Genomic DNA, 16301 nt, shown 5'->3' on the forward strand with positions numbered 1-16301 from the left:
AATGAGAGTATTGAAAGAGAACTAGAAATTCCTACTTCAAGGATCAAGAAAGAAAGCAAGGCTCTAAGAGATTCCTTCATAAAACCAAAATCCAATCGGTAGGAAAATGAGATCTTCATATATTCTTCACTTTTTGGTGGGAGATCTTGGCCAAATCTTTGAGAAATGGAAGGTATTTGGGTAAAAAATCTAGGATTTTTCAGACTAAGGATGAGGGGAAGGAATAGAGAAAATAAAAGTGAAGGGAATGATCTAGAAAGGCACTTTTTAATTTGTTGAATTCGTGCACTCTGCTCGAGAGCTACCTACGCTCGAGCACACCTATTTCCAGCACAAATAGTAAAACTTGAAACGGGCATAACTCTCTCATCTAGACTTCGTTTTAGGTCGTTCTTGTGTCCAAATTGAAGCTCCGAAAACAAGATTTCCAATGATTCTAGCCTCACATCCAAATTCAAAGTGTGAAAAAAGAAAAGAGTGATGGTTGTCCATAAGAAAATTATCCAAGTCAGTTTTTGGTCCAATCTTACTCTGCCATCATGTTACCACTTCGATCAATGTCTGAAAATAAAACAAGGAGGCTCCAAACACAATAATAAAAATGTCAAGAGGAATCCTGCTAATTCCAAAAATTCAGACTCAACCAGGCAGACCGCTCGAGCGTCCAATTTTACGCTCGAGCGAACGAACCAACAAAGCCGACCACTCGAGCGACCACTCCTGTGCTCAAGCAAAAATTTACAAATCTCAGAATCTCGGACAGACTGCAAAAGTACTGGGAGCCTCACAAGACCGCTCAAACGTTAACTCTTGCGCTCGAGCAGAGGGGAAAATTTTGGAGTGTAACAATGAAGTTCAAGTCAAGTTCTTTAATATCCCCAGCAAATAAGCCAAAAACTGTAGTTGGTTTTTGCGCTCCTCGAAGGGGTTTAGTCTACTCGAATGCGATTCCCTATAGTTCAGACTCTCGTGGTTGTGAATCTAGCTTCACAAGTGCAATGTGAAACAGAAAAAATCAAATGAAAATCCAGATCCGACAAATTTTAGAAAATCCATTAATCATAAGAGATACCAAAAATGGACTACATTGCCAGATTTCAGAGTCATTACCTAATATTTTTTAGAAAATTAGGAAACCCATGACTCATGCCAAAGGCCACTTGTCTGTTATAACCAAAGTTGTCTTGGCTCAGGAACTTAGGTATGAGAGGGGAAGGTCATGAATTGAGCACCCCACTCACCCGATCAAAGATTGGCCTCTACTAAATCATGATATGAATTTTATAGACGTTATATGTTCATGTTCTGATTATTTAATATACTAACATTACTATGTGAAGCAAACAAGTATAGATCACGTCACTTACTTTGGATTGCTTTAATCTTATGCGATTTTGAAAGAGTTTAGAATATATGCAACTCAATAATAAAATGAGCTCATATATACAACAATCATAGTCATTCCAATTTAAGTAATATAGCCTCCATCCATTGGCATTCATAGAATTATTTCAAATAAACAAGTAGCCTCATGGTAGTATGCTCAACTTGGTAACACAAACACACATATAATATGCTAAAAGCAAAAATGCTCACCTAGTATTTGTCACGACCCAAACCCGGCCCTATGGGTTTAGCACCGTAACCGGCCAGTAATCCGAGATTATCGAAAGCCTGCAGAACAGTAGTACAGTAAAACAGAGTACAGGGCCTGGTGGAAGCCAATACAGTAAATGAATAATGTCCATTGAGCTGTGTCAGTCTGTATGCCAAAAAGATTTTTCATGCATTCACATATACCAACAGTACACTCTATACAAAATTTACAGTCACACAGTACAGGGACCTAATCCCTTGATAACAATACGGTTAGCAGTTAACAGTCTATACAGTAATCCAAACAGTGTGGAGACAGACGGGGGAAAAACAAGACACCCCAAAGCCATAGCATGGCAACTCGGAACCTCTCAGTGAGGCACAAAGGCTGGCTTGACAAAACTGGAGTCTAACCTACGCTCCTAGCTCCGATCTGGCGGCTGAGCACCTACATATATATATAAACAGTGAGCTAAAGCCCAGTGAATAACATAATGCGTAAAGGGGTTATGAATGAAATGTCCTTACAGTAATGAAATCAGTTCATTAAACAATACTTCAGTCTTTCAGTCAGAACAGTTATTCAGTCATATGTGGTACATCTATTAGCATAGCAGTAAACAGTAGGTCTTAAAGACCGAACAGTATTGATGATCAGTAAACAGTAGTGGTCCCACGAGGGAACCAACAGAGATCTCTGTAACAGTAACAGTAAACAGTAGGTGCTAAGGATGCCACAATACAGTTCAGAAGATAGGACATACATTCATTCAGTAAACAATATCAGTTCAGTAAACAGTTCAGTTCAGTATTCAGAAGATAATCATTTGAACATATCTTTACACAATTGTTACTCACAGAGTTTGGGCTACAGTATGCTAGAGCGTGTCTCCCCAGTCGCCAACCCTACACAGTTCACAGGTTGAACACACACTAAGCTACACAGTTGGGAAAGATAACAACTTAATCCCTAATTTGCCTCGGTGTGTTCTACATCTATATCCTCAATAAGATGCCTTAAACTAGGTCTAAGAATGCCTAGAATGGGATGAGGATGCAAAGATGTGATCAGAAAACAGTCTCGGAATTTTCAGAAAAACAGATTCCCGCTCGAGCGCATGTTTCCCCGCTCGAGCGGACATGCAACAAAGGTACACGCTCGAGCGTAAACTTTCCCGCTCGAGCGTACTGTAAAAGTACTGGATGGGTGAAATCTCCGCTCGACGCCCGCTCGAGCTTGAGACATGACTCTGCTCGAGCGGACTGTAAAATAGTGCAGAGAGATGCTGGATGCTCGGATTTCACGCTCGAGCGTTACTTTCCCCGCTCGAGCGGAAGTGCAAAATCTGGAAAACCCAGATTGCACCTCCAAGCCAAAACCAAGTTTAAATGCATCAAAACCAATCCTCTTGGGCCCATTTTCTGGAAAACATTTATAAACACATAGAATAACATGGTTCAAAGCTCAATTTGAGAAATCAAAGCCCAAGGGTGTTTAATTCACACTCAATTTCAAACCAATAACATAAACATGGAGGACATGCAATCATGCATGAATTCAAATCATTTTGAAGCTCCAATTTGATGCTCTAAGGAGCCAATTCTTTTCAAAACATGGTGAAATCATGGACTTAAACATAATTATGAACATGCATGTAACCTTTTGTCATGAAAACAACTCAAACATCTACAATTCAAACATGCATGCATGAATTATGCTCTATATCAACATGTATGAACTAAAACATGACTTAGCTCTACAATTTAACATGGACCATGCAAGAATTAGTTCAAACACAAGAATGAGAAGATGAAATCCTTACCTAGGTTCCTTGAATGCAAGTCTAGAGGTCCAATTTAGCAATCTACACTTCAATTACCAAGCAATTTTTCAAGTTGAAAAACCAATTTCTCTCCCTCTCTACTCTCTAGGTCGGCAAGGCTCAAGAAAGGGCTGAGGAAATGTTTGTTTCAAGTGTATACAAGGCTCACATGTTATATTGAGTGGGCCACTAAGGGTGGCAATTTGGTAATTACGGCAAACTTTGCAATTAACTCGTTTTAATCTAATTTAATCATACCTAATCAGCTTTCAGATAAATACACTATAAAATCACATTAATTATGAGGATCATAAAACACCAATCAATTCCCGATTCGGCCGCCGATAAGGCCTTCAATTAGCAGTTTAAACACAAAACACAAACATATCAAATAATCAATCAACAGATAAAATGCAATTCAAACAGATGTACTCATTCAATCTAGTTCTAGTTTTCAGTCAGTCAGTTCAGTACTTTAATCAGTTCAATTATCAGTCACAATCAGTTCAGTTTAACGGTAATCAATGTTTAACGGTAAGCAGTGGTGAGGGTTATTACAGTATTCAACCGAGGCAAACCAAAGAAAATAAGATAGTTAAAAAAAAAATTACATGATCCTAATATGCAATATGGCTAATGCAACGCATATAAAAATGCAACTACTAGATTCTGCTACTAACCTGATATGCGTATCAATTCGAAACATGAGGTTGCGCACATAATCAAGTAGGAAATGATAACAACATCAAGTATGATGAGTTGAACCTTAATGCATGCAAAAATGGATACAAAGCATAGGAATGATAAAGCAAAACATGATGCTTTGTACAACCATGATAAGCATGTAAATAAAAAGGAGAAAGAAATGGAGGTTGGAAGACATGCATCAAATGTTACAAATTTGCCATCGTACAAGAGGATCCGAATGTCCTAATCAACTAATTATTACAAACACAAATGAATTAACTAATTATTACAAAACACAAATTTGAAAGCGACTAATTTAAGGAATTAAAAGAGAGGCGGGAAATCGTGTGTGCACAAGAAAGGACATCCTCCGGAAACGTCTCTACTTGTTGCCAGAAATTGCCCTGTTCGCAATCAGAAAGTAGTCCTGTTTTAAGCTCAGGATCTGCTCTGCTTTAACTGAAAAACCACCAATGTCGTACAAAAGAGTTGGTCGGCCGACTTGATTAACTAGTCGGCTGTATAGGAGAATGGTCGACCGACCACTGTTTCTGGAGAAAAACCTGCTAAAACAGAACTGAAACAGAGCAAAACAGAGGGTTTCCAAAGGATGTTCAACCTTCCTACTCGCTCTTGTCATGAAGATATTCAATGAGAGAATAGTTTTGTTTCACAAATCATTAAACATCACAAGGGTATTTAGATGATGATTCATGAAACAACAAGACATAATATTTAATAAATACAAAACTAAGGTTAATTAAGAAAGAAGCATTCAAAGAGATGACTAAAACTACTATATCTCATGGAAAATAAGAGTAAGTGAGTACTCAAATTTAGAGAGAATAGGTTTAGAGAAAGCCATTTTTGAAAGAGAAGCTTATTAACAAGTGATTATATCATTGAGAAAAGCAATTAGAGACTCTTCTTCCTACTGATGGAACATGGATTGAAATCCATTTCCATGCTTCAAAAGGAACTAGAAGAGAGTCTCTAACACTTCTGATAAAAGAGCTCTCATATGGCTTCAAAGCAAAATCAAAACGAGACTAAGCAAATGAGTGAAAGCAATAAAGAGTTGTTGTATGCTCATCTTCCTACTCATGGAATATGGATGAGACATAATTTCCATGCTTCAAAGATAGAACTAGAAGAGAGCTTACAACACCTTTGAAGAAGAGAGATAGAATCAAGAATCAAGCGTTAAACACATATATACACTCCATATTCATTAAAAAAAAAAAATTTAAAAATGACTAACTAAAACTGTGCTGAAATCAATTTAAAAGTGAAGAAAAAGGAGCAAAAGCATGGAGAAAACAAAGAGAACACAACTATGGATAAGCCTATAGAAGGGTGGCTAACCCTTCCACCTCCATCTTCAACAAAGTTTAAATCATATTTTTAAGCCTACAATAGCTCTAAAAATCATAATATTATGACAAGAAATAAAGAGCAAATAGTAAAAGAAAAGGTGATGAAAGGAGTTCAAAGGTTAACCTCTTGGAAAGAGGAAGAGCTTTTTGATTCACAAACTTCAATCCAAACACCCTCAAATATCTGAAATAAGGTTTAAAACTTCAACAAAAAGCTTCAAGTGTGAGCTTCAATGGTGTATCTATAGTGTATCTATATGCAAGAAGGTGGAGAGTTGCTTTGAATCAATTTTCTAAGCTTGTAAGACAATTCTCTAACCCTAAATTCTGAAGGGAGATGGCCTATTTATAGATTTTCAACCGCCTTTCAATAGAAATATCTTCAAAAAAGACAACTGGCCCAAATCCCGTGCATGGGAGCAGCTTGCTGCTGCAGAAATATCTTCTGAGTTAAACATGGCCAGCTAACCAAGAGGATGTACGGCCGGCCCAAAAATGTGGCCTGCCGGTCAACTTTTGGCCTTGCTGCTCTTTGAGTAATTAGGCTAGAAAAATAGGTTTTGGTCCAAATGGGGTGCATGGTTTGGGTTCGAAACTTAAAACTGAATTCTATTATTGAAGAATCGAAAGATTGCACAATATAACATTTCATCTTCGAGTGTTCGGAATGAAACGCCCAAGTCTTAAAGGAAATCAAAATGAGGTGTCTACAATTGTGCGTCATTTGACGCTTTATTTCTTTCCAAAAATGAGGAAGTAAGTGAATCACTGCCTAAACTTGTTGCTCTTGTGTCAGATTATGACCTGCTGCCGCCAGCTCGTATATCATAGTTGACATTACCCTCAGATGCTGCTTTATTGAATGATGCGCCTTTTTCTGATAGGAATCAAATTTCATGGTCAACCCACGCAACTTAGCTAAAGAGGTGATGCCAAATTTTTGTTTGAGAGCCTCCCACATTTCAAAAGCAATCAAGGACCTTCAAACTCTGCTATCAAGTCGTTATGCATGCTGCTTAACATTGTAAAGCACGCACATCAATCTTTGTTGCACCATTTTTTATAGGCCTCAAGATCCCAACGATGCCGAGCTGTAGTGCCTTGCTCAAGCTCAGTCATCACTTGCTCAAAAGTCTCCAAGGCCTCTTGCTCATTCAGGAGATAGTGGATCTTACGACGCCAAATATCATAGTTATCGTGATCCAGCTTTTCCCCCTTAGTCAAATTAGCTACATTGCCTTTTGCTGCCATAGTTAACTATATCCAAAGAAAAAATGAGCAGGGGATAAAATTTTAGCACGATACAAAATAATTTTGCTACAAAAATTCAAATTAAATTTTAATAAAAAATACATATGCCACAAGATCGAAAATCCGCTAAGCTTATAATCATCTCTTGCGCTTCTAGTGACTTTTATCAAACATTCAATTCAATTTAATACGCAAAAAATAAAATTGAATAGGTTTATCAAAAGAATAATCGTCCAGTACATATGACATGCAATAAGCATGATTTGAAAAATTCACATATGAGCATCTCAATATAATAATACAATCCGAAAAATAATAAACAATATTTTATCATAAAATTCTAATTAATATTAATCATGCTTTGGGGATAACAACATGAGTTCTAACATAAAAAATTACTCATGATGTTCCTAACATTCAGAATATTCTAAACATCAGAAAATAAATTTCAGAATTATCCTGGAATTTTCTGTGATTTTTCGTGATTTCTTTAATAAAAATAATACACAGAAAATGTAAATAAATATTTCAGAAAGTGAAACAATATAACTCTTATACCATTACATAGCATATGATTTCAATATACTTCTGTAAAAAAAATCAACTCTAGAAAATTAATTATGCATGCATAGAAGCATTTTAACGTAAAAAATATTGAATTAATAACCCAAAAAAATATTTTTTTCGTTTCATAAAATCTGAAATTTAAACAGTTTGTAGAAAAAATAATTACAAGACTAACCATACGAGTCATGCTGAAAAAGGAATTATAATGAATATTTTAAGAGCAATAAATGTAATTTTTTAAATTAAAACAAACAAACAGAGCCTAAAAAAAACTAATCCCACTGCCTCAGGTTAGGCACCGCGTTGAGCCAGCGCTCATGTCAACAGATGCGTTAGTGTAGCGCCTTTTGTTGTGCTGTCAGTTCTGTTTTTCTTTTTTTCTTTCATTCCGATTTCACATGTTTTTTTCATTAATAACTTTGAAACATAAAATTACAAATAATAATTCATCATCAATTAATATAATTTTGCACATATTATATACATGTGAATATTTATAAACAATGTAAATTGAATTGCAAACAGAAATTTTTTTTTTGATAAAACTGTTTTGATCAATCAACAGTATTTTATGCAAACAAAAATAATATACACACATATATTAGCATAAAATACTAATTCATGGATATTCAATAGTACAAAAACACTTTAACAATGGCTCTGATACCAATGAAAGAAATATAATACTATACAAAGCAGAAAATTATATGAGTTCGGACATACTTTGTGGGTAAACAGATTGCACAATGAATCCAACTTAAAAGATGAATCACGTACTCTTGAATAATCTCCACAACAATGGAGTAAAACAACTAAAGTTTTACCCACACCAATCATAGTTTAAAGGCGGAATGGTTTATGGAAAAAGAGAACGTATATTTGGATTGTTGTTGTAAATATAGAACCCAAGTTCTGTTTATGTGAGAGAGTTAGAACACCCATAGGATAGATATATTATCCCATATATCATCTATTCCATATCAACAATATCTAATTAATAATTATCATCTAATATATTAACAATTATCTATATCAAGATAATCTCATATGTTGAAATATAATCTATTTTTTATTTGGATCTCTCCTAATCAGGTCATGCCACCATGGGCGACCTAATTGGGTTTGGGTTCTAAACCCGATCCAATTTCCAACAACTCGATCGAAGCACCACCAATCTCAAACCTAGAATCCAACAGTCTTCTAGATCAATGGTGGATCTGGACATTTCTCACTCTTTCGGTCCCATTTTCGACTTTATGGCAGCGAGATCTGAGTTCACGGCGAGATCTAAGTTCTATTTGGACCAACCAATTAAGCAATTCTTTATCAACATCATTGATATAGATATACATGTTTGTTTGTTTATTGATCAATCTATTGTGTGCAATTACACTGACTTCTCTGTATTGTATACACCTTGTTTATATGTATAATATACAATTTATGTATATTTATATGTGCATATAGATATATGTTTGAATGTGTCCAGGTTCCAAGGGGATTTGGTTCTTGACCTCTTAGGTATGGTCAATTAAACCATCAAGCTTTTGGGTGGTCTCCATCAGGTTTGTTTTAAGGTTTTACTCTCTCTCTCTCTCTCTCTCTCTTCCAGATCTCTTTTTATTGTTGTTGTTGTTGTTGTGGTAGATCTAGTGAACAGATATCTATTGTTTTAGTTGATTATTGTTGTTATTGTTGTTGTTTTTGTTGATGATGAAACAAATTGCAATAGAAAGACGACTTCTATAGTTAGATTTAAACAGATAAGGGATCTCTTTTGGCTCTAATCTGTTTCAAATGGCTCTGATATTTCTACATGGTTTTTTAATAGATAAAATGCCATGATTTGTTCAAAAAATTAACATATACACTTTCACATAGGTGTTTATTTATTTTTCCATTTGTATACATACACATCTGTGTATACATATATATGAACCAAATTTTGAACCATCTATATATATTATTTCCAAAACGAATTTGTGTATGTATTTTTCTATTTTTCTGTGTTGTTGATTATTATTGTTGTTGTCGTCGTCGTTATTGATAATGATGAAGAAATTGCATCAAATTACTTGGATCTAGATTTGTTCAAATTTATTTATATATATATATATGTATATATTTGTAGTTGTTCTTTTTTGTTGTTGAATTTGAATTTTATTTGTACAGATAATGGCAATAGAAAGAGAATTTGAACAAATAGATTTGCAACAGATATATTTTTTCAATAGATAATTTTAATAGATAGATTTTTTTAAAGGGTTATTTGAACATATTATTCTCTTTTAGTAGATAAAATTCCACAGATAATCAAATTTGGTTAGATATTTGAACAGATAAGGAAAAAAAAAACTAAATAAATGGTCAAAAAATTTGAACAGATAATAAATTTGTACAGATAGAATTTTATTTGAATAAATATTTAAACAGATAAGGAAAATTTGAATTGAAAAGATTAAACATTAAACAAATAGAGGAAAAAATTGAACAAATAGGGAAAAAATTTGAATAGATAGGGCAAATTTTGAACAGATAGGAAATTTTTTTGAATAGATAGTCAACAAAAGTCAATAGATAAAAATAAAGTAAATAGATAAATTAAGGTATAAAATTGAAAACAAAATGTTCTTCAAAACAAACAAAAAGTCTTTTCACTAAACTATTTCACAAATGGTAGACCTTTTATCAATAAAAAATATTCACTTGACCTAATACCTTATGCAATTATTAGGGTGGATTTATCACCTATTTTATCTTTTTATTTTCTTTTCTAAATTTTTATCTAAATTCATAATTCAAACATAAGAGATATAAGGTAAAATACAAATACACCCCTCAAAGGCTGTTTAAAATCAAATTATCCCTTGTGATTTTGAAAATTACAAACACTCATTTGTCAGAATTTTTTATTTAAAAAATTAATGAAAGTAAACAAAATTTCTAACAACTCTCCTATGTAACAATTAAATTAATTGAATTGTTAATTAAAATATATTTCTGACATCATTAAAAAATTAAATTAACTTGATAATTTATTAATAAAAATGAATCATTTATTATGTGATTAAAAACTTGAAAATGTGAAATCTAATTTTTAGACTCACAGGAGACCATTTGTATTTCAAATAAAGCTCATATTTACAATTTACCCAAAGATGATATAGGATTGCTTGTTAGGTAGATGGACCAGGAATAGACTTAGAGGACTCACAACATTGTGGCTAATTCTCTTTAGATCTTCCTTACACCAAACAAGCTTTGTTTGAATAAAGATGTTGAAGAAGCTTTTGAAAGCAGCTGTCATGGCATTTAAGTTATGTCTTATTTTTAGATTGCTTCTTAAAATCCAGATGTTAGTTGTGTACATTGTTGCTACAACTCTTTGTAACCTGTAGATCTTTAACTTGTAGTTAAGTTATAGCAATTCAAAAAATTTAAGAAAAACACATCGAGACTTTCCACTACAAAGACTCACAATATTTTTGTTTATATAATAGAATAAATTCATTGATATGCTTCTACGACGTAATTACTTCAATGAGATAGAATATTAACAACTGAATCAGTAATCAAATTAAACTAAACCTATCCTCTCAATCAAGTGTGATTGCTATGTGAATCCTCCTTTTGATATTCTGGTATGCCAAGAGCTTTTATTACTGTTTACTCGCATATTCATATTAAGATTCATATTCAAAATGGATCTAACAGGAATTTTTACATGTCGATTGCTAGTCAGATTATCTAACACACAACTCTCCTAAGGCTGATTGTATAAAAAGATTAAACACTAAGCAAGACACATGAAGTTATCGACAACTAAATCGGTGAAACAAATAAATCACCTGGAACAGTTGACAACTTCCTATCCAAAGCCACTTTTCAGATACTGTTCACCAAACAGAGCCTTAAACGATTTTCATTCTCCAACAGAAAAACCCACCAAAACAAATTTCTTTTATCCTACTTCCCCATCACCCAAACTGGCCAAACACAAACAAATTTTGCAAGCTGTGTATACCATAAGTTCAATATCATTACCAAATTGGCTTCAATGCCATGGCCGGAAAAATAATTGAAACCTATAAATTAAAAAAAAAGATTAAAAAAAAAAAAAAAAGGTACAATCACCGCCCCAAAAGCGATTAAAAGAGCAAACAGATATTAGGCGGAACTACATGTTGGTGGGAAATGGGGAAAAAAATTACAAACACATGGGAGTGCAAGTGTATTTGTGATGAGGTGCAAATAAAAGGCTGTGTGGATGCAAGTTACACCCCCATGTGTAGGTAATTGTTTTTTCCTTCTCCCACCTGCATGTACCCCTAAATATTATGACTTGGCTGGCTGAACCTCACATTTCTAAATTTACTTGGATCTTAAAAATGGTTCTGTTTATGCACAATGGTAAATTCATGAAAATCATTGATGAAAAGGAGAAAAGGAAACATTTCGAGTATGAACAAATGTTATGCGCTTGCGCCATTACTTACAGCAGTACACAACAACAACAGCGCTATTAGCGAATCATGACAGTATTAAACGGAGGATATCTCCCGATAACTTGAATGACTTCTCTGTTTCTTCCAAACAGTGGTTCTTCTCCTCCCTAGTCCAGTTCTGATTGAACCCCCACATATTTTGTATTAGAAACCAGCGCGATAAACAATGTAGTTATATAAAAAAACATTATTCAATATAAAAATGGACAAAAAAGGTGGTATGTTGAGCAAAAAGATATATATATATATATATATATATTAACAGCACCAAGAGAACTACCTCAGCAACTCGATTCAGCTTCTCCCTCACATTCTGCAACAGTTGGGAAAGGTCACCATTCCATTTATAGAATTCCAGCTCCTCCTTGTTTAATATCTTTTCAGCTACCTGAAATCCAATTAAACTTATAAACTTTCCTTTAGTGCATCACAGCCAAATGACTTAAGGTTTTTGCAACAACCCCCAAGGCCTACTTCAATTATTATTATAGTTATTACTATAATGTTTTGTTATTTGGGATAAATAAAAGAAGCCAAAGAGTCACTATAAGTTGTTACATCACTTTCTCTACTTTTCTGCACATTTTTTCGTAAAAAATCAAAAAGTTACTAAAATAGTCTATTCTCAAACCAAGCCTTAACTACATAATAAATACATTATTACAAAATAATTTTTTTTGATAAATTAGATACATATTTGAATAATTAACACACAGATGAAGAACTATTGCATGAAGTCATGGACATGTTTTAAACTTCATAAAAAGGGTAGTAGGTCATGAAGTTACAGTGGAAACAGCCCATCCATGAAAAAAGAGATGTTTACAGATACTGTTAACAAACCAATCTGAATTTAATACAAATTTCCAGCCTAATTTGGTTACCTTTCTCCCAATCATTCGACCACCAGCAGTGTGTGCGAAGTATATATTATAGAAGTGGCAAATAAAAGCTTGAGGATCCTTCTTTGATAATTCCTCGAGATAATTAGCGTAGCTAACACCAGGAGTTGAAGGTTCAGGAATTGTATGACCTTGCTCTTTAAACCATTCCAAATCTTTTGCCAGACTGTCTGACCTTTCCAATCCTGTGTTCCTGAACTCAGCATCTGCAGAAAAAAACACACAATATAGTCTCGGGCTTTCAGCTCTGTCATGGGTGAAGAGATGCCTCGTGCAGCATGTAGACACACAAACACACGCACACACACATGCTCATTGCCAGATCATCTGTAATTAATCTCTTAAGATTATTACTTTCAAACTATTCATTTTCCCAGAAAACAAGCTCTTTTGAGTAAAAACAATACTAAAGACTTGAGACTCAAGGACATTGATTTAACCAAACCTAATCAGTGACATGCAACTATTCATCAGCGACAAGCATTCACTTAAGAGAGATACATTAAAATAAAATCTTAAGAATTACGATATCAAAATCTTAAAAACACTATAAGGTTCAATTTGAATGAGTGGATTTGAAATGAAAGGACTTGAGGTTAATATTCATAAAATTATTGAAAAGTTAATTATTGGAGTTAGCCTAGTAACTTTGGTAATAGTAATTTTAAAGTAGAGGAATGAATAGAAACATAAAAGATGCATACAAGTAGAATTAATAAATTATTCATGGAAGTATTTCAAATGACTGTGTTCACCAAGTTATTTCAAATCCATCAATATACAAGCCCCCAATTCCATTCTTGAAATACATATCGAAAATATTACAATGAATTAAAGGTTATCCATCTTCAACGATTGATATCGAATGGCCCAAATCCATTTATTTCAAATCAAAATGCAATCTGAGCTTTTTATAGTATGTAGTGGACAGATGATTGGTTTCTCTTTGCCCAATAAGGGTAAACATCTATTTATGCACACCAATCATAAAAGAGTAGCAGGAAAGCATGGAATATTATTTTCTTCCAATGCATAACAAATCACTACTACAACTTTTAGTCCAGATCTAATATATGACAACAAACTCATGATCGAAGGGAGCAATGCTGTGCACTAAAAGTTTTACTAAAAACATACGTATCCAAACATAATTGGATATCCACATATCATTGTTTTTTTGAAAATCAATCAAATTTTGCCTCTAGCACTTTTAGTAAGACTTTTAGTACAAGTGTTAGTATCCATAGAATTATTCTAATTGAAGAAGCATAAAATCCAACATCATATAAATCAAACACAAGACAGTTCCCTCACAACACACTGCCCAGCCCTTTCTTCTGCATTTCCAAATTAAATGTTTTGCGACGGGCAATGAAAATATTATACATGGGGGTGATCAAAATACCAAATCAACTGTGTAACTGACCAGTGAAACCAAAGAGAAAGGTTTTGGTCAGTTTTCTCAGTTGGTTCAATCTCGTTAACATTAGATTTTCAGTTTTTTTGGCTCGGCAGAAGTTAAGTTAATTATGAAACCAAATGAATCAACCAACCGGCTTATATGTATGGTATATAAAATACAGATAGATCACTCTCTCTCTCTCTCTCTCTCTCTACAAACCTTTGCTTTTCTGCTCTATGTAAACCTGTGATTCGCTGATTTCTCCTCTCCGTCATCCCCTCCAAACTCCCTCCTTTGAAACCCTACTCCCTCTCCCATTTCCCTCCCCACAAAAACCCTCATTTCCCTCATCCCCTCCCCTGTAGATGATAAAGAGAAGAGGAGATGGCAATGGGGCGCTGGTGAGCTGGTGAGTTTCCTCTCTCTTGCATCCAATTTTTCTCCCTTGTTACAGTGTTTTAATCGTCGCCTCTTTTTCAACTACAAAAGAGGCAAACATTTCTCCAAAACGAACCCAAAGACACTAATTATACATAACCAAAAACATTTGTAAACTGAAATCTTATCTATAATCCCAAAGACAATGGAAGCTGGAGATATTTCTCCAATCCAATCATGTATGAGCAATGAAGCTAACTAGTTAGGTTCACAAAGTGAATAACATTCACCTATTACTTGTAATTTAAAAGAAAGAAAGAAAGAAAATGGTCCACAAAACTTTACACAATCATATTATGTGGGTTTTCACAGCAACATAAACTAGCCATTAATAGAACCTTAAACAAACAGCAAAGAAAGAATCCAGCAGCAATAAGTAGCAAAAATGATTTTTTTTTTTTTTTTTTTAAAAAAAAAAAAAAAAAACCCAATTCACACAAAGATAACAAAAACGCACAAAGAACGATGAAAACTTACATTCAGGAAATGAAGCATTTTGGACAATCTTCTCAAGTGTATCATACACCAACTTACTGTCCACAAGAAATCTCAAGTAGCCATCAACCGAGGGCTCCCATTTGGCAACAGGAGGGCCCTCAGAGTCCTTCTCCCCCTCCTTGGCCTGGTCCCTGGTGTGCAATTTCATGGCAACAAACCTCATTTCCTCCACAAACCCCTTCGCCTCCCCAGGATACCTCTTCTTCGGCTTCTCCGCCGCCGTCGTCGCCGACACCATCACCACCATCTTCTTATTCTTATTCGCAGAAGAAGAAGAAGAAGATTGGCCAGTGAAAGCTCTGAAATTGGGGTTTGTGAAAAACATGTTGTTGAACTTCCTATGCCTGAATTGGGTGTTGTTAAAAAGGGGTTGGGATTGAGAAATGGGTGTGATTGACGCCATCTCAAGGAAGAGTAAATTGACTTGATCTATAGATACAGAAATGAAGCTTTTTGTTGTTGAGTATAACAAGAGAGAACAAAGAGTGATGAGGAAAGAGAAATTGGTTTGGCTTGAGACGGTTGATCACGTACTCTTGAAGCCAAAGCGAGAGATATAAATATATATATATATATATAATAATTCTGTATAGGTATGGGTCTGATGTCTAGGTATGGGTCTGATGTCTGTGTATTGGTAAGGTGCTTCTTCCATGGATAAGCTTTCTTGCTTTTTGTTTATTTTTAAAGCTTCTGGAAAAAGCAAAAACGTTTCGTCACGGCAATGTCATTCCCCGGACGGATTGTACGGCGGCGTTTTGGATTGGGACAGAGGAATACGGGGTCGTTTTTTGTTTGTTTTTCTTGGTTTGGGTGACTTGTGGACTTTGAACACGCTGGCTCAGCTGGCATTCTCGGTACCATAAATTTGGGAAGAATGACCTTGCTTGTTTTTATTTTTTAAAAAAATTTTATTCTCTTAATTTTCGTATTTTTTTATTTTTATTATAAATATACTTACAAAATAAAAAAAATTATAGAAAAAACTTTTTAAAAATTCATTAAATACCAAAAATATAAAAAATATATAATAATTCAACATATTTTTTATATTTTTATATATTTATTAATTTTTTCATAAATTTTTTACTTTTTAGATACATCTAAATAAGGTGCATATAAAAAAGTAAAAAAATATTTAAAATTTTAAAAACATTCACTAAAAACAAAAAAATACGAAAATCAAAAAACTTAATTCAAAAAACTCAAACCAAAATAGTTTTGGTTTGGTTCAGCATTAAGACCAAGTTTGGAGT

The 16301-nt window shown here is 34.0% G+C and overlaps 1 protein-coding gene across 5 annotated transcripts; it reads right to left on the reverse strand.

Moving 5' to 3' along the window:
- Positions 1–6064: 6064 nt before the first annotated feature.
- On the reverse strand, positions 6065–15805 carry TED4 (Plant heme oxygenase (decyclizing) family protein). 5 transcript variants are annotated; one of them, XR_014349536.1, is made up of 6 exons: positions 15025–15805; positions 12690–12913; positions 12086–12193; positions 11797–11923; positions 11149–11314; positions 6065–6739 (listed from the first exon to the last, which is right to left on the reverse strand). XR_014349536.1 is itself a non-coding variant. In XM_082903329.1 (5 exons), exons 1-4 carry the CDS (start codon positions 15446–15448, stop codon positions 11831–11833), a joined length of 849 nt encoding a protein of 282 aa, XP_082759455.1. In that variant the 5' UTR covers positions 15449–15805; the 3' UTR covers positions 6065–6739; positions 11797–11830. The 5 variants fall into 5 exon arrangements, 3 of the variants coding, with proteins under 3 accessions (XP_082759455.1, XP_028071482.1, XP_028071480.1); XR_003633218.2 differs by having other exon boundaries at positions 11149–11385; XM_082903329.1 differs by lacking the exon at positions 11149–11314.
- Between the last annotated feature and the right edge of the window lie 496 nt (positions 15806–16301).

The sequence above is a fragment of the Camellia sinensis genome, chromosome 13 (genome assembly GCF_055761805.1).
Source record: "Camellia sinensis isolate YWXY chromosome 13, ASM5576180v1, whole genome shotgun sequence".
Classification (NCBI taxonomy): Eukaryota; Viridiplantae; Streptophyta; class Magnoliopsida; order Ericales; family Theaceae; genus Camellia; species Camellia sinensis.